The 19265-nt window shown below is 40.4% G+C and overlaps 1 protein-coding gene across 1 annotated transcript in view; it reads left to right on the forward strand.

The window, feature by feature from the left end:
• The first annotated feature begins 477 nt into the window (after nucleotides 1-477).
• The window catches only part of ELAVL4 (ELAV like RNA binding protein 4), a 131816-nt gene continuing 113028 nt past the window's right edge, over nucleotides 478-19265 (forward strand). The window contains exon 1 of the mRNA XM_073233904.1: nucleotides 478-580. Within this exon, the coding sequence (XP_073090005.1) occupies nucleotides 563-580 (18 nt within the window). The 5' untranslated portion in view covers nucleotides 478-562. The remainder of the gene's footprint in view (nucleotides 581-19265) is intronic.

The raw sequence follows: 19265 nt of genomic DNA on the forward strand, positions 1-19265 counted from the left end.
TTTGGACATAGACACCAGTCAACTGGCCAAACGCAGCTTGAGGGAGAACTTAAAATGTCCACATTCTCTGCCAGAGACAGGCCACCTTCCTAATGCGGTAAGATTTATCCTAAAAGTGCCAAGTTGGTCACATTTGTAAACCCTCAGGGCCCAGCACAGTGTTTGCCAATAACATTGGTCCAAATGGTGTTAGTGGGCTTGAACTACAAAGAGGCTAGCACGCCTAAAATGGAAGCATATAGTCAGCAGTACTGGAAGAAGGGAAAGTTTTCTTCATTCAGCTTTTTCAGGTAGACTGCATACCAAGCCCCGAGCTCAGTGCCAGGGGGCTTGAGAACCGAGCTCAGTGCCAGAGAACCTGACTCCGGGTCTCCCCGCGCACGGCGCCCCCTGGAGGCGGCGGTGGGGTGGCGGCGGCGGCGAATCCGACTGCGGCGAGCGGCGAGGCGGCCGCGCCGCGCTGGGCGGGCGAGCCAGCGAGCGAGCGCGGTGGGACCCCGCGGGCGTCCCCGCGCTCCGCCCAGCCTCCGCCCCGCGCCGGCAGGACCGCGCCACCAAGAAGATGCGCCTCAAGAACCAGGTAGCCGCGCCTCGGGCTCGCCCCGCGTCCCCGCTGCCCCGCCCACCTGCTGTCACGGGCGCCAGCGGCCGCGCGGCCACGTGGCCGCGACTGGGCTGCTCCCTGCGCCCCGCCCGGCCGCCCCGCCCAGGGACGCGGAGGGGCCTTCGCACTTGGGGACCGTCTCCGCGCCCCTGCCAGGGGACTCCGGGCGACCCCCGCGCTCCTCATCAGCGGCTCTGTTCCCACTGTACTCCCGGTCACTCCCCTCCCGCCTCCCAAGATTTCCTTGGCCTCGGGGGAGACAACCAAAAGTTGGGTCGGCGCGCGCCTCCTTTCCCATGGAGGCCCACCGTGCCGCGCGGAGAAGCGGCCGCCTGGCTCCACTCCCCTCCGCGCCTTTTCCGAGCTGTCCTTGGAGTGGCTCAGCCGAACTAGCTGGCGGCGCCATAAAGTCCGGGCGACTTCGAGCCAGCAGGGCCCCAGGGTCCTGGGTGATCCTCAGAGGGCCCCTGCCTGTGTTTCTCCCGCTAATTGTCGAGAAGCAGCACCCTCCAGTGCCTTACCCCCATTACAGCCCGCCGTGGACCTGGGGCTTGGGATATTTCCAGATGCGACTGAAAGGGTTCTTCTGTTGCGCTAAGCAGTGCGCTTGTCTGGCGGTGGAGAAAGGCGTCGGGTGTTGGGTAGGGTATATTTGTGAGTTGTAATTGCTGTCCCTGTTTGGGCTGGGGGTTGTCAGACATTTAGTAAAGACACGCCCTGAAGTCGAGCTTCCCGGAGAGAGTTTCTAGAAGGGAGAGAACCTCCCGTCCCCCAACATATGTTAAGGGATTTACTTAGACCACAGAGAAACTGGGGGGGTGGGCTTCTAGAAAACAACTCCAGGACTGGGGAAAATGAGTCATGTTGATTCGAGGGTGTTGGACGGTGCCACTTCAAGGGTGGTAATTCTCATAAAATCTTGCCTCTGGGGAATCAAATACCCACAACACAGTTTGATAGGAGTCCTGTGTGTGCCTGAAAGTCTACCTGGGCCCCTACCTGCTTTATTTTAGTAGAACAACTTAAAAAGGCTGCCTCACATTACCCTTCTGCATTTGTGTGCCTAGTTTTTCATATTTCATAATACTTCCAAATTGACATTGAACAAGCTTTAACCTCAGTCATTTCAGAATAAGTTTGATGTTTTAAGTGAAATGTGAATGGAGCTCCATTCATGAGAGAAGTAGTCTGTGTGAAGTGTTTTGTAAATGTGAGTGGGTTGAGTTTAAAACTGAATAAATTAATGTAATGAGGAATCAAAAGGTTCAATCCAGATGTTTGCCTGCGTGCTTCTCTAATAAAGTGACAGTGTAATGCTGTACTACAGCACCTCTCCTTGTAGTTCTTGGTAGAGTGGACTTTGGCACTGTGGTTGAATAAGAACAAGTGGACTGTTGAATTCCTTCCGTTGGTTTCTAAAGCACTAACCATTACTTGGTACTGATGGGGTTGTGACCTACCCACCTTTATAGAGGATTTTTCCCCTCTCCTAAACTACTCTAGGAATATGTGAGGGATTTACATGTAGGTAGTCAGTTAAAGAACTTGTAAATAATCCTCTTCAGTTATCATTAGTACTGGCCTCTGAAACCTTTGCTTGCTTGTTAAGATAAGATACTTCGATGTGATTGTAATAGAGGGGGAGTTGTGAGTTAGAGCTGGTGGCCCCACTAATTGCATTTCTAGAATGTGTTTTGAATTAACAGAGAACTCCTTAGCCTTTGTGTAGAGTCAATACAGTTTAGCACGAGGGATTCTAATTTAGATATTATTGGATCAGGTCTGATCCCACCACTCAGTAGTTATGTGGCCTTGCATAATTAATTTCTTTGTCCTTCTGTTACTCCCTTTCCCTTTGTAGTCCCAATAGACCAGTGAAGATTATACCATCCTTTGAGATGGGAATTAAATGGAATATATATATGCACAGTGCCTGGCATGTGGGCACTCACTAAATACCCCTATTGTTAACCTTCCATAAATAGTAGCTATTACTATCAGTGCTGCTATATTTGCTTAAAAATACCTCCCTATGGTTGGGGAGAGAGGTTGACTGCAAAAGGAAGGAAGAAACTGGGTTTTTTTTAAATACGTTGTATCTTGATTGGGGTGTTGACTACAAGGGTGTGTCTATTTGTCAAAACACATCACACTGAACCCTGAAGATCTGTGCATTTGACTCTATGTCCATTACATCTCAATAAAGTAAACTTTAAAAAAATTAACCTTCAAATGTGTTAAATACATACCTTTTGGAAGTTTGGAGTTGATATAGCCTTATTCTGCATAATTAGTGATTCATTTCCAAAGGCCTCTCTGCATATGATCATATCTTCCTAAGTTCATATTGCATCATAGGAAACTTAGAAGGTGCTCTCATTTCTCAGATTGTCATCAGGAGTGGTGGTCCATGGAAAAGAATGATTGGTTTGTGCCAAAATTATATTTAATTGGAAACTTACATACAGTATTAGTTTTTACTAATAGCTTTTTAAGAACCAGATTACAATGTTTTATTTGGTCCAGTAGTGCTCACTTACATTATATATCCATCCAGTAAGCACAATTTCTGAAAGGTCATAGTGATTCTGCATCTATTTCTTTGCTTTCAAGAAATCCTTTGCCTTGTTGGTAGTTAAGTGAGATATCTAATGTGCTTTTAGCACAGTACCAGGCACACAGTAAATGCTAATATATACTAGCTGTTACTATTAAAATTGATACAGTCATATTCATCTTTATTTGGAGGTCAGAAATCAGCACAGTACAGATTTTATAATCAATTCACTTTAAAGATGCTGTCAAAAGTGTTTGAAGTGATAACAGCCAATAATTATTGATAAAATATTGTAAAAATAAAATCTCACTTATCCAAACATAGTGGTCATAACTTTTCAATGTTAACTCTTAGGAATACAGACAAAAGTTACAATGAAGCAAAAACCTGTCTTGAGAAGAAAGACATGCCACAAAGAGTATGTTCACTTGTTTACTCACAGGCAAGCTCTTTGGACCCTCCCTCAAACCTTTTGATTCTTGCTTGAGACACAGTTCTAACTATGCTTAGTTCCCTAATTTCTCAGCCTACAGCAGATTAGAAGGCTTGGTAAATAGGACACAAATGAGAGGTTTCAGTAGAGGTTAGGTGGAAGTGAGCTGGAAAACTAGCTGGAAATTTACAACAGTAAGATGTGAGAAACCAGTCTTCATTTCAGGTAGAAGCAATAATTGGATTGAAGTACTGAATAACAATTGCCAGTTTTGTTGGAAATTTCAGTTTTATTCATTAAAAGGTTTGCATTATGACATTCTATTTTAAAAGGGGAATAGCATGTAATGATAAATTTTAGGAAGACTTCCATCCAGTATGATTAGGCTATAAACTTTGGTTTGTTAAGAGACAAGCTTCGATTATCGAGAGATTTATTTAATGTGAATGATTTATTCCCTCTTGATATTACATATGTAAGGTATCCATAGACATTCATACTTATGATTTGCCATTGGGCACTGGGTTCTTTAAATTGCATTGTTCGTATGATGCAATGATGTAATGAGACGAGTCATATGTAGTGTGTTAGGTTGTGAGGGCTGCCATAAAAAATACTCCAGACTGGGAGGTTTCAAGTAATAGAAATTTAGTTCCTCCCAGTTCTGGAGGCTTGAAGTCCATGGTCAAGGTGTCAGCAGAGTTGTTTTTTTCTGAGGCCTCTCTCCTTGGCTAATAGATGGCCATCTTTCTCTCTGTCTTCACATGGTCTTTCCTCTGGGTGTGTGTGTGTGTTCTAATCTCTTCTTATAAGGACACCAGTCATATAGGATTAGGGCTCACTCATGTGATTTCATTTTACTAATTACTACCTCTTCAAGGCCTTATCTCCAGCTATAGTCATATTCTGAGGTACTGGGAGTTTAAAACTTCCAACTTATAAACTTTGGGGTGAAACAATTCAGCTCATAGCCCATGGTATCTAGTAAAAAACTGTATTAGCTCTTTCAAAATAGCTTAGCACATAGTATATGAAACAAGTCAGATTTCTTTTTTTAATTAAGGTAGCATTGATATACAATCTTATGGAGGTTTCACATGAATCACATTGTGCTTTCAACATTCACACATATTATCAAGTCTCCTCCCCACCCCATTGCATATCACTGTCCATCAGCATACTAAGATGCTACAGAGTCATTACTTGTCTTCTCCGTGCTATACCGCCTTCCCTGTGACCTACCTATACCTACACCTATATGAAACAAGTTGGATTTTAATTCTTGTTTTGAAACAATTCAATTTGGATCTAAATGTTGTAGTTACCTGTTGCAGTGAGAAGCCCAAACATATATGTCAGATGCCAACACACACAGACACACACACATAAACACAAACATTTTACAGCTGAGGTTGATTACATCTGAAACAGAATTAGGACTGTAGTCCAAGATGAGTTTAATCTGTGACTCAGTCCACTAAAAATCATGTGCTTCATTGATTGAGAAAGATGGTGGTGCAGTGGCTTCCTAATATTTCATGTTCAGTAGCACTTTGGTGATGGAAGTTAAAGGTTTGACTTTCCAGAAAGAAACCACTTAGCCTTCGAATACCTTCATACCTAGTTCTGTCATTTGAGGTTTTTGTTTGACTTTCCAGGTATCTCTGCAACAAAATAATTATTCTAATCCTTCAATGCATATTTTCTACATATTTAAGCCATTAATTTATGGACCCAAATCTGTTGCAGAAGCAATCTTTGTTCCTCTAATCAGAACCTGGCGATAGTTTACTGAGGGGTATCTAACCTGCCCACCTCATGGTTTTTTTCCCTTACCAGTATAAAGTTCTTCTTGGCTCCCCATGTACACACATGAGGATGTGATATTTTACCTTAGGAAAAGAAAAAAGTAACTCTAAACTTATGATGTACAAAAATGGCTGCCAAATGCATTATGAGCATTAAATACCATTTTGCTAATTTGTATAACTTCTGAACAACTGGTAAAGGGACTAGTGTCAATATTTCAGCTTCCACGGGGTTCCCCATTGTTTTAGGAATTTTTACATTTTATCAGTGTAATGACAGAGTTTACAGTTATTCACAGTGTGTTAATTACAGACATTTATTATCTGTAGTACCAGATTGATACTTGGTCTTATATTTCCTTTAATATAAATGTTTCAGCTTTTACATTTAATTACAGTGGGAATCAATCATCACTTATATGTTCTTATATGAGCAAAGAATTTGGAACAAACTATAGTTGAGATGAAACTTAGACCTACAATACAATGCCAACATAGCTTTCTTTTTTTGACTAATAAATTTCTGTTAACAAAAAATTGCTAATGTCACTGAGCCTCCTGAAACCATTTCACATGACTGACTGGATGATTGATTGATTCATTCATTCATTCATTCAGTGAATATTTGTTGAGTGTATAGTATGGGCCAGACCCAATTGTAGATGCTTGGGATATAATAGTGAACAAAACTCAAATATCCCTATCAGCAGGGGTGCAAGGAGAGAGAGAAATTTAAAATAACCATAATAAGCGAATATACATTCTATAGCTTGTTAGACTGTTATAAATATTCTGGGGGGAAAAATAGAGTAGGATAAGGAATAAAAAAAGAGTAGGATGAGGATCTCACAATCTTGAACAGGGTAGGCCTCACTGAGAAGGTAACTTTCGAACAAACTGGATGGAGATGAAGAAGTTAGCCATGTGGCTATCTGCAGAAGCAGAGGCAACAGCCAAAGAAAAGGCCCTAAGGCAGAGTTTACCCAGAGGGGTTCAAAGAATAGCCAGTAGGTCACTGTAGGCTAGAGAAGAGTGAACAAGGAGAAAAGATGATAAATCAGATTATAAGGTTTGTATGCTGAATAATTGTCATGGTTCATCATCTACTGATGAGTAGATAGATGCTTAGCTGATACACTAAGCAAGTTGTAGGTGGTCTTTAAATACTTGTTGAATGTTTCCTTGGCAAATGAATTGGTCTTATAAGAAGTGGTCCTGAACCACAATAGTAAATGGAATAGCTTCCTAGAATAGTTGCTTATTCTGGGACCTGCAAAAGTTAGAATTGGAGTTGGGAAAAGGGAAAGGCCGGAACTAACATGGCAATGCTGATGTGTATGAGTCCTGCCTGACCATTTTCACAATGACATCACTAGGGAATGAAGTTTTCACTTAGACTTAACCATTTGGTACTGAAAATTTTCTTTTCAGTTTGATTTTTGTCCTCATGATTTGAACTTTTAACCAGAAAGAAAAAATTCCAGTGTAGGGGTTAGTCTGGATTTGAAAGTTTGAGATATGTCAACCTTAGGAGAGACCCTTTCCATAGATCGGCATTATTCTTTCTTGTTTACTTCTCAAAAGATGGATGTCATAATTATTATACTTGTGTATTTTGTTTACAATGTACAGTGTTTTTACATATATTATTTCATTTGACCCTTACAGCAAATCTGTGAGAGAGGTGGACTGTCACTATTACATTTTGGACTGGAAGTATCTTCATTTTGCCCTCTAGATCTATTCTCTACTCTTTTTTCCCATCCTTTCTGTGGTTTTGGAGGCTGACCTTCAAAGACTGCATCAGTGAGGTCCCTTGTCTTCTGGCTTCTGGAAGGATTCAGCCAATGAGGGCACTGGCAGGATATCCAAGGGTAGAAAGAAAGTGAGTTCTAGGTATTTATTCCTCCATATCCCTCTCTGTGAGGCTGTTGGTTAGCAGTGGCTATGTGGAGGCCACAGCCCCTATCTATCCTACAGCTACAGTTCCCTCTTTCTGGGTTCTCTGAAGTCTAAGGGATGGTAAGGAGTCTCTACTATTGCTAACCCCAGGGTGCTTCCTCATCCCTTGATGAACTCCATTATTAAACCTTGCTCAATTTTACTGTTTGAGTGTGCCTTCTTTTTCCTGATTGAGACCATGACTGACTAAGAGACAGCATTAAAGATGACAACTTCAAGAAGTTGGGCAACTTGCCCAATAATAGAAAGCTAGTAAATGACAGAATAGGGACTTGAATCCTGATTTAATGACTCAGAGGAATAATCAGTTTTAATATACCACAAAGGAATATATCCCAACTGGTGGATACTGTTGAAAAACCTTTCTTTTTTGGCCTCCAATTGAAAATATAGTATTTGGGATATTATTGGTATTTCCTTAAACATGGAAAGGCCTTTGTAAAGAATAGTGCTCTTTACACCAGCAGCTGGAAGAGGAGAGGGAGGGTTTGCCTCGAGAGCCTTCAGGGGGAGCACAGCCTTGCTGACACCTTGATTTCGAACTTCTGTCATCCAGAACTGTGAGAAAATAGAATTTTGTTGCTTTAAGCCACCAAGTTGTGGCACCTTTGTTATGTCAGCCTTAGGAAACTAATACAGCCTTTCTTGTGATTAAAAAAAAAAGAGTATGGCTCTTCAAAAAGAAATACTATTCCCCTCTCTACCAAAAACAAAAAAAATGAAACATGTCATGTTTTCCTAAGACAAGCATGGAGGCAAAATCAGGAAGCATTTAGACTGTTTGCCTTTGGTTATTCATGGTGATGAAAAATAGGGGCAGTATGAATCTTTAATAATCTGTGATTTCCCTATTTCATCTCTCTAGTGGTCTACCATAAAATCCTCTTTGCCCTACTTTCCAGTCTCTTCTTCTCCAATTAGCCACCACACCAAACAATTTCCCTTTCCCCTACTATCCATAGGATGAAGCCTAAGCTTACTGGTTTGTTTTTCTCCATTTATCATTACCCTTATATCTAACCTCATGGCCCTCTATTTTCTCCCATTCAAATCCTACACTTGCTCCATTATTAAATTATTTATCTTTGACCAAATATACTTAACATTTACTTTTGCCTATTTGCATTTACTGTTGTCTTTGCCTACAACATCATCATCCTTGCCCCCATCATCTATCAAGAGATCCACTTACCCAACAGAGTTCTAATGGAAAATATGACATAAAGCCTTTTGGACCACACAGGCAGAACTGCCAGACCTGGGGAAAGAAACCCAACTCCTTTGAGGCCAGAAACTATCTTATTCATCATTGAATCCCCTGAGTCTTGGGGCCTGGTCTAGCGCCCTGAACTTATTGGACAATCAACACATATTTATGGAGCAAATAACTCAGTATGAAACTCCTTCAACCAAAACTTTACAAGAGAAGTCTTGAAGTTGTTTTCATTGCTTTGAATTAAAATGTCAGAAAAGTTGGGTGGGATGGGAGCAAGGAATAGATAACAAGCAAAATTGTAAGTCATCATCAACTGGCCAGTTTATAAACAAGGAATCCATGCCATGGAGTTGTGTTTTTGCTGCTAGAGCCCTGAGCAGGCTCTGTACAACTTTGGTCTCTTATCCAGTATATGGATACCTGTGGTTGACTTCTGTTAGTGTACTTTGCTGTCGTAGAAGGGATTTCCTCTCTTCCGCTCGAAGATTTGTTGGCCGTCTTTCCCCTGCATCTCTGACATTAAAGGTCTTTTAGTTTTCACAGTGTGAGTTTCTGAACAAAGGGTCATCTGGGAAGCGGCAGTTTTGAGGGTCTTACTCAGGTCATTGGAACTAGTGTTCCTGAAAGTGCTTGGTGAATGACTGTAATAATAGAAGTCAGATCTCAAGTTTGTATTACAAGTAAGTGTTTTGTACTACAAGTTCTCTCTGTCTGCTCAGACTATGGCTTGTTGAGGAGAAAGTGATACTAACTGTAATACTATGCTATAATTTGAGGTCTACTTACTGTGTTGTTTGGATATATGTAGTAGAAAAACAGAGCTCAAGAAACTTTAGTATTGGTGGAACAATCTTATTGTGTGTTGAAATAGTGTTTCTGTCCCTTTTGAGGGTGTGATCTACTGTTTTTGGGTATAAATTATGCAAGGTTAGGATATTCTTATAATAAAATAATTTCAAAAGACAAATGGTAGCAAACCACTTTTAACAAATTGAAAAAAACTTGAATTATTTTTTACAATTTTTGAAATTTTTGAAATCACCATCTACAAGGGGGAAGTGATCAGAATAAGCTAAAATTTAGAATCTGTTGTCTAGTTATAAAACAGTCATGGAGTCACAATGGACCACAGTGGTCTGCTTTGCTAGATAAGTTCTGTTCAATGGGAGACATTCTCTAATTCATATGCCAGAGACCTAATAAATTTGCCAAACCAAATTGGGATTAACCACTACTGTAAAGACTATCATAATAACTGGAAAATTGGACATATATGGGATGGCATGATGTTCTGCAAGGATAAAGAAAGGAAGGATATATAGGAAGAAAAAACAAACTATATATAAGGTGTGAAATGTTTGTGAGTAGTATCTTATGCTCATAGAATACCCTTTCACTTTTCTCTTACAGTTTTTCATATGGAAAGGGTGGTATACAAAGAAGCATGAAAATTGAGGAATAGAAAATAAAAATGGAATTCTGAATTAATAGTAAGAATTCTGAGACCATTCTCTTATCACAAGTATTCTTGTTCCTCTACTTATTATCCTGATTAATGGCACCATCATTTACACCATAGATCAACACAGAAGAATCTTGAGGAATTATCCTAGATCCATCCCTCTACCTTATCATCTACATTCAGCTATGGTCTCTGGGTCAAAATAGTTAACCTGATTTCTTTAGTTAGTGGAGTGCCTAGTATGTGCCATGGAGTGAGATCCTAGAATTTCAGAGTTCAGAGAGACTGGCATAACCTTTTCCTGTGTCATTAAGGACTGTCATATAAGTAAGAATGATATAGACAAAAATCACTGCCCTTGTGGAACTTAGATTTTTGTAACCATCATATTTCTCTGATTTAAAGATAAGTTTTTGAAGAAGCCCATTTTACAGTTAGTGTTTGAAAAAAAATGCTAAACTAAAACTTAGTGAGTTGTGATGTGGTTGTCATTGCTTGTACATGAGAAAACTTAGTGAAGCTCATACCAAGTATCTGTTCAACTGTCATAATAGTTATTTACATTTGGATGCCCCATAGACTACTGAACTTTAACTTACATTTGTATCCGTGGTTGTTATTCAAAATGTTTTTAAAAATAGCCAAAAAGCACATGAGAAGATGCTCAACATTATTAGTCATCAAGGAAATGCCAATTAAAATCACAATAAAATACCTCTTTGCATCCACTAGCATGACTATAATAAACAAAACAAAACAAAAAAATAACAAGTCTTGGCAAGGATGTGGAGAAGTTAGAGCCCTCATGCATTGCTGGTGGGATTGTAAAATATTGGAACTGTGGTGGAAAAGTTTGTCAGTTCCTGAAAAAGTTAAATATGGAATTACCAAATGACCACAATTCCAATCCTAGGTATATGCCCAAAAGAACTGAAAACAGGTACTGAAGTACATGAGCACTCATATTCACAGTAGCACTATCCACAATGTCCAAAAGGTGCAAACAGACCAAATGTCCACCAGTGGATGAGTGAATAAAACAATTGTATATGCAGGCGATGGAATACTATTCAGCTTTGAAAAGGGATGAAGTTCTGATACAGGCTATAACATGGATGAACCCCCAAAATGTACTAAGTGAAAGAAGGCAGAAACAAAAGGTGACATATTGTGTGATTCCATTTATATGAAATACCCAGAATAGATAAAACCATAGAGGCAGAAGGCAGATTAATGGTTGCCAGGAAAATAGGGGGCAGGAGGACGGGCAGGAATGGGGACAAACTGGTTAATGGATGAGGGGTTTTACTTTGGAGTGATGGAAATGTTTCAGAGCTAGACAGAGGTGATGGTTGTACAACATTTTCAATGTACTAAATGCCACTGAGTTGTTCACTTTAAAAATGGTTTACTTTGTGTTATGTAAATTTCACCTTGATAAATTAAAATTTTAAATATTATCCTGTGATGCAAAATTGAAAAGTTATTGTTTACCCTGAAGTTTGCCTGTCATATACCATTCAGTGCAATATAAAACAGAATAAATTGTCAAATTTCTTTATATAGAGCCTAGAAATTCAGAGTTCAGAGAGACTGGCATAACCTTTTCATGTGTCCTTAAGGACTGTCATTTAGGCACCTGACATCTACATGTCAAAAGCTTGACTTACAATAGAGGCTGTGTGACTTTTTATGGTACATATTCAAGTATAACAGAGGCATCCACATTCCTTTTCCCTTCAACAGCTCAGTGTACATCAGTATGACCCACTCAGGTATCATGAGTGGTGTTGCCCAGCTAAATCATAGAATGAACACTGGTGGCAGAGCTCCAGCTTGCCTGGAACAGATGGATCCAGGACAAGATGCTGAAACTAAGGACTTTGCGAGGCAGTCTCCTACTAATGCCGTGTTGAGGAGGCCTAGGCAGGCTGTAGCTGAGAATATGATAGACTGAGTCCTCTTCTAACTACTGCACTGCCACCAGCATGACCCCATTTGCAGCAGTACTCTCCAGCTGTCATCTGGCAAGTCTCAAAAAGGTCTCAGAACTCAGTGGCGGTGTGAGTTCTCATTTCCACACCTTTAGATGCCACACATATTCTACCTTTCGGCGTCTGGTTAGACAAAGCTGTCTGCTTACTTCCTATATGGCCAGACACTAGAGTACCATGTAGCATTCAGACATGATTTACCCTCTGCATTCAAGGCAATTTTTCTTCTTTTTCTATTGTTGGAGAGAAGAATAAATAAATACATGTTTAATATCCAGCAGAGCATCTCAGTGCATTTTAAAAATCAAAACTTTGAATAACCAAAAGAAGAAACCCCATTGTTTTTTGATACCTTTAGAGTTTAACATCAATCCTGAAGTATCAAAGAGGCCAAGTTCACCAGCATGGATATGAAAGCAGCATCCCTGTGATGCCCTGCTTAACTGTCAATAACTGAAAATAATGAACAAGGTCTTTGCATAATAGCTTTTGTTTATTATAAAATTATATACAAATATCATTTTCAAACTCTGATTCTTAGCCAGGCTTTAATAGTGGCTATTTTCTTTGGTATTGTTTTTAATCTGAATATCTTTAGAAGAGTATGTTCTCTACAGGTAGGCTACAGAGACCACAGGCCCCCCTACTCCCTTTTATCTTACTCAGGTTAGTTTATATGTGTATGTTTCCTGCCTAGCCCCTGTAGTCATTTGAGTTTGTAAGTCCCAAAATAGACTCAACTTTTGCAAATTATATGTAATCATACAGATAATTTATGGTAATACTAAAAATGTGAAGAGTACATATTGAGTTTGGGGCACTGTTTTAAGTGTTTTATCTGTATTAACTAGTGAAAGCCTCATAACCCCATAGGTAGTGTGCTCACCATGGATGTGTGCCATTTGCTTCCTTCAAGAGAGAACTCACTTTATCTGCAAGGAGTGCAGTAGACGACAGCCTCCAGCTGCAGCACCTTTAGGCCATTCTGTTCCTGGATAGCCCCAACCAGCGACTAAGCATGGTGGGGACACTATGGCCTGATCATTTCTGCCCAACCTATGAACTCCTCTTATGGAAAATCTTCGTCCCAGAGCTCCCCTCTGGGTTGGCCAAGCCTTAGATCTGCATCGTGGTCTGTGGCTCTCCTCTAATTCTACTTCCTCCCCCTTCCTTGTATTTTCACAATAAACTGATAAGTCTCTTGCATTCCTGACTCTGTCTCAGTCTCTGCTTCTGGGAGGATTCAACTGTTACAAGGAGGTACTATTATTATCCTCATTTTACAGATGAAGATACTAAGGCACAGAAAAGTAGTTCAAGGTCTCACAGCCAAATGAGTTACAGTATTCTTGATCATGTTCTTAACCATTATGGTATGTTACCTCCTCATTCAAAAGTTCTTGTTCATCCTACTAAGCATCGTTTGTATCCCAGAAGCTCTGCTGCTTTTGGGGCTGCAGAGATGAACACAATAGCCTCTCATCTCAAGGAGCCCATTATTTAGTGGAGAAAACAATCTAAATAAGCTGACAGTTTCAATCTTGGCTCAAAGCGCAATGGTGAGATGTGTGCAGGGTACTCTAAGAGCCTAGAGGGGAGGAACCTAATTTATGTCATTTCTCAACTTCGTCTAACCTTGACATGAACATCCCTCCTTCTTATATCCCTGGCCCTTGCCAGCCTACTCAGCTTGGATGCCTGTCATGTCCTCTGACCTCCCCAAACTGAGCTGGGCTCTGTTCTGATAGGAGCCCTCTGTCTTACCATTTCACACCCACCTTGGTTGATGTTTGCTAACCTCTTTCTTGCTTGTCTGTGTGCCCAGGGCCTAGTGGCATGCCTAGCTACAGAAATATTTGTTGAATCAAGGAATGAGGAGAATCATTTGTTTGCCTGATCTGTTTCCTTCCAAACCTAGAACCTTCCGAGGTGTGAGTAGAAAAGAGATTTGGAAGAGAATGCCCAGGAGAGGAATGGTGGGATGCAGATGAATTCTCTTGAGAGTATCTAATTTTATTTCCCACTGTCATCAACAGACCTAGATTCAAGAATATTTTCCTGCCCCTTTAAGATTTAGGTTCAAACATGAACAAATGCTTTTTATCTTGCTTATGACACAGATATGTTAAGCTGATATGTTTATCCATCCATTCATCCATTTGTTTATTAAGTCTGACAACATTGATCTGCAAAGTGCCCACTGTGCGTCAGGCACAGTGCTACTGTTCAAACAATGGTGAACAAGAAGCACAGTCTCTGGCCTCAAAGAGCTTTGGTTCTGTCAGGGTAATTGGGTTCTAAACAAACACAATCTGAATGTCCCCTAGGCCCCTCCAGTTCATGGATCTTAGGTGAGGTCACTTTAAATCTTTGTCACTAAATGCAGCATATCTGTGTCCTTCCATGTACCAAATGGCATGCTGTCAGTTCTGACCCTTTCTTATGTCTGTGTGGATATCTTCAAAGGCCATTTTTTCCCTTGCAATAAAATAGCACATATCATTGGTACATGCTTGATAGTTGAGTAAATCTTTCATAAATTGAATATTATCATTATTATTAATATACATGTCCTGCTACTTACACTTCGGCCTTTCTTCACCTCTGATGCCCCCTCTCACCACATTTTCAGGCCATTGTCTGCTGTTCTACTTGTTTCTTTCAAAGAATCACATACCTACAACAATGGGAGACTGTGCTCCCTCGAGGAGCCCCCCATCCTGTGCATCCTCCATGATCCCTCCCATATGGAGCTTTGCCAGGCAGATCCAACCCACATTTCTCTTACTCTTCTTTGAACATTCATTTAGCGATTATTAACGCTCCCTACATTTCATCTCTTACTCCATTTAGCTTCCTGTGTATTTCAGTTCAGCAGCCCCAGCTGATAGTGAATTACTTGAGAGCAGAAAACATGCATTTAACTGCTTTGAAGCCTCCTCAAGAGTCAGTCTTGTGGCTGGAGACATAGGAGACCTTGTGGCATATGTGTGCTAAGTGCAACAGTTGATTGGTGATTGGAATCAGTGACTGGAACTGGTGACTGGGAACAGGAAGGCATAGAGATCCTAGAAGTGGTTCAGAAGAGCAGCTACGCAGCATGGACCTGGGCTCTGGAGTTACAGCCCTGCTAGGCTGCTCACAGGCAGTGTGACTCAGGGAGGTGGGGTAGTCTGTCTGAGCCTCACCCTCCACCTTTTTTCCTCTCCTCTGGAAAACAAAGGTGATGACACAAACTTCACTGGTTGTTGTAAGGATCAAATGAGGTACTGTGTCAAATGAAGTCATTGTTGTCATACTACTATTCTTCATAGAAAGTGGTCCTTTGAGTTGGAACAATCAGAAGTGCAGGGAAACGTTAGATTATTTATTCTAGAGAAGACTAGGAAAAGATCCTTATCTGTTGGATTAAGTGAAAGATACTCATTCTTGGATTAAGTGCTGCTCTGGAGTTGGACTGCCTGATTAGAATTTTGGCCTTGTTGTTTCCTAGCTGTGCAGCATTGGGCAAGTTGACTTAAACTCTCTGCACATCAATTTTATAGTCTATAAAATGAGGATAAACACTGCATAAAGTTATTGTGAGAAGCAAATGAAATATCCCCTGACTGCTTTTAAAGCACAGTGCCAGGCACACAGTGAGGCTCCTAGTAAGTGGTTTATTTATTGCTACTTGTATCACTTACCTACTGCTCTGTAACTAACCACTTTAAAACTCAGTGGCTTGAAACAGTGAATGTTTATTATTGCTCATGAGTATTTAAGTCAGCTGGGCAGTTTTTCTGATCTGTTTGGCTAGTTCATACCTTTGCAGTCAGCTCTAGAGCAGGTAGGCAGCTCTGCTGATCTTGACTGGACTCTCTTACATGTGTGGGGTTGGCAGGCTGTAGATGGTTCTAGATTAGCCTTGACTGGGTTCACTGGACTGTTTTCCATGTCTTCTTTCTTTGTCAGCAAGGACCATCAGGGCTTGTTCACTGACAGCTGGGCAGGAGAGAAAGGAAGCAAGAACGGACACAGCAGGATTTCTACTGCACCTTATTGGCCAAAGCAAATCATAAGGGCAGCCCAGATATAGGCATGGGAGAATAGATTAAGTCTCATAGTAGGAAGATCTGCAAAGTTGCATTGCAAAAGGCATGAGTACAAGAAGGGGTGAAGATCACGACCAGTTTTGCAGTTGCTCTACCACATCACCCTTACATTCCTTCTAGAAATAAGAGAAACAAACATTTGTACCATGGTTTGCAGATTACAAAAAATCCTTTTGCCTGTAACCACTGACTCTTACAATGAGACTGAGTTTAGTATTTTTGAGCCTTCCTAGGTGCTAGATATTATCTCGGACCCATACTTTTATTGAAATCTTTATTTTTTTTACATGTTTTTTCAACATACATTGATTACCAACATTTGAGCAGTAAGGTTTTCTTCTCAGTCTACTGCTCTCCTAACTCTTCAAGGGTCATTTTATTTACTCTAATGGCTTCATGTTTCACCTTTATGTAAGGACATTGGTAATCCAGCCTAAATATTCCAGCTCTGGAATATTTTTTATCTCTAAGTGCTTGTTAGCCAAGGGTTCATAGTCATCACATGACCACCTTAAACTCAGTATGCCCAGATGTGTAACCAGATGTGAGTTCATTTTAAAATATAATTGGACTGATAATTCCCAAAGCAAAAATTCTATAAAATATAAAATACATGAAGTAATTGTTTCGCCCTTGTATGACCTTTATGTATAACCTTTAGCTCCTTAAAGTTTTAGAGACACTACTAATGATTTTCTGTAATTAACATTTTTTAAGAAACTACTCTCTGGGTGGAGGCATTTCCTATTTCGCCTTAATCTTGACTTGGTGGGTAAACTGGATGTAAACTGGGTAGTCAATTTAGGAAATTCAGTTTTTATTTAGGGGTTTTAGTGGTGCTACTAAAGATAGCATGTCCCATTTTTCTTTTTTCCCTCAAACTGTCTCATTGATGTAACATGAAACCAAATAGAACAGTGCCGAACAGCTTGAAAAAGTGAATATCATGTGTTGAAAAGGAATATCACAGTATCACCTGATAAAAATAGCTTGTACTCACAGCAAGCAGAGATTGGTGCACTCTAGGAGAGTACATTTTTTTAAAGGTTTTATTCACTTTTTACCCACAAGAAATTGATAGGTGCTTGCAAAAGCCCTAAGTAAGGGTTTGATGGTTGGGGAAATAACCTTTCAACTTGGTGGTCAAGTGCACTGCCTAAAAAGAAGCAGCAGAAATGGTTACAAGTGCCCTTAACTTTTCCATGTTACCAATCAAATATGTTCATATTTCTGAGGATTGAGGTAGAGTTTTGATAAAGTCAAGATTAAGAAGGCTGAGGAGGAAGGGAACATATTATCTATTTACCTCAACAAATCTTAACTGTGGGATCACATCATTTATTCACTCACTGGCATTAACCAAGGAAACACTCCACTTTTGGTATCGGAAGATGCAGAGGTGAAACAGACATGGGTCCTCGAGTTTCCTACCATGTTAGGAAGACCTATTTATGCATATAAGTGTGCATATAAATATTACCATGTCGATAGGGACAGATATCTTCAGAAAGGTAGAGAGCTATATGGAGTTTGTATGTTCTGTCCTTTATCCTGACAAAAATCATTGAGTACCTGCTGCAGCCAGGCTCTGTGGTAGGTGCTGGGGACAAAGCTTACATTCCACAAGGGCATAAAAATAACAAATTAATAAACTATTAAATAAAATAATACAGTTTCCGGTCATCATTAAATGCTATGAGAAAAGTAAGGAAGGGTAGATTGTAGGGGATAAACCTGGGAATGTTGTTTTAGGTAGGTAGTCAGGGAAATGTACAGATGGGGATGGGGAAATGAAGGTCTTCCTGATATAAAACACTAGACATGACTAACATGGGAGAACAAGGAGCATGTTCTAGGAAGAGCAGTCTGGTTGGATTGGCTACGGTATGGGTGAGGTGGGGTAATAATGTTTGGAAGTTCTGGGGAACCCTTCCATCTTCTAGTATTTTGAAGGGCTCTTAAGTGGGAGATGGCAGAACCAACCTGAGACCAATCCCTGGAAGCTTCAAGTACTAAAGTCCATGCTATTTAATAGTAGATGGTAGAACACATAATTAACTTCCTATGGAGTGTAGTAATGGTGTCTTTTTCATCTCCATATCCCTGTTGCTTGTCCCAGTATCTGATACATAGTAGGTGATCAAGAGTTGGTTTCTGAATTGCATTCCTGAACATCACCCATGCATCTTCTTGCAAGTATTTAGTGGAGAGGTCTGTGGATTTAAATGGAGGGCTACAGATAAGTTTTCTCATAAAGGATGGCCTATTCCATTTCATCTCCCCTGGGTGAAATGAATTCAAAGTAACCCTTTTTTCATTTCATAGACATTTTTTCTCTTCCTAGGATCTGAGAGTGGTTGTGTTGTCCGTAGAGCTGTACCTGATTTAAACAGGATATGGTGATTTAATTTCTGCTTATTTCACTTATTCACAAACATTTATTTATTTCAGAGAGAGTAAGTAATTTACCCAGGATTTCACAGACAGTAATCACTGAAGCCTGTGGCTCTAAGTCCATGCTCTTTCTACTACATCCTGCTGTCTTATATGAAACAGATTTCATTTCATGCAAGTTCTGTTTATGTATCTGTGTCATATTTCAATTTCTTTAACATCAGCATCATTTTACCAGCTAAGAAGACTGCCTGCTCTGGATGGAGACCTAGTCGCTTTGCTCATGAGGACACCTCACTCTCTGTCCCCTGGTTAATGAAGTCCTCCTGGACCTTTCTAGCCCCCATTATTCTCTCTTCTCTCTAGTTCCCTATAGCATTTATACCTTGCCCCACACCTCCTCACACTTAGTTTGTTTTCTTACTGTTCTTCTGGTTGAGTCTTCTCTCCGTAGGTGGCGTGTACTTTCTTTTAACTCAAGAGCTCTCTTTTAAACCAAGTATTCCATTAGCGTTGTGTGCAACACTCAGAATGGGCGCTTGTAAACTACTTGTTTGATTCAGAACCATTCATGGGTGAAAGGAAAGTTGCAGTGAATTCCTCCAGGACAGGGATTGTGTGGTCAACCTTATTTGCATTCCTAGCTACCAGTATCTGGCCCCAGAGAAGTTGCTCAATAAATGTATGTGGCCTTGGTTCCCCTATACCCCTGCAGTTTGTTCTTGGCATCTCTCTTTAGCA

This window comes from Manis javanica, chromosome 4 (genome assembly GCF_040802235.1).
Source record: "Manis javanica isolate MJ-LG chromosome 4, MJ_LKY, whole genome shotgun sequence".
In the NCBI taxonomy this organism is placed as follows: Eukaryota; Metazoa; Chordata; class Mammalia; order Pholidota; family Manidae; genus Manis; species Manis javanica.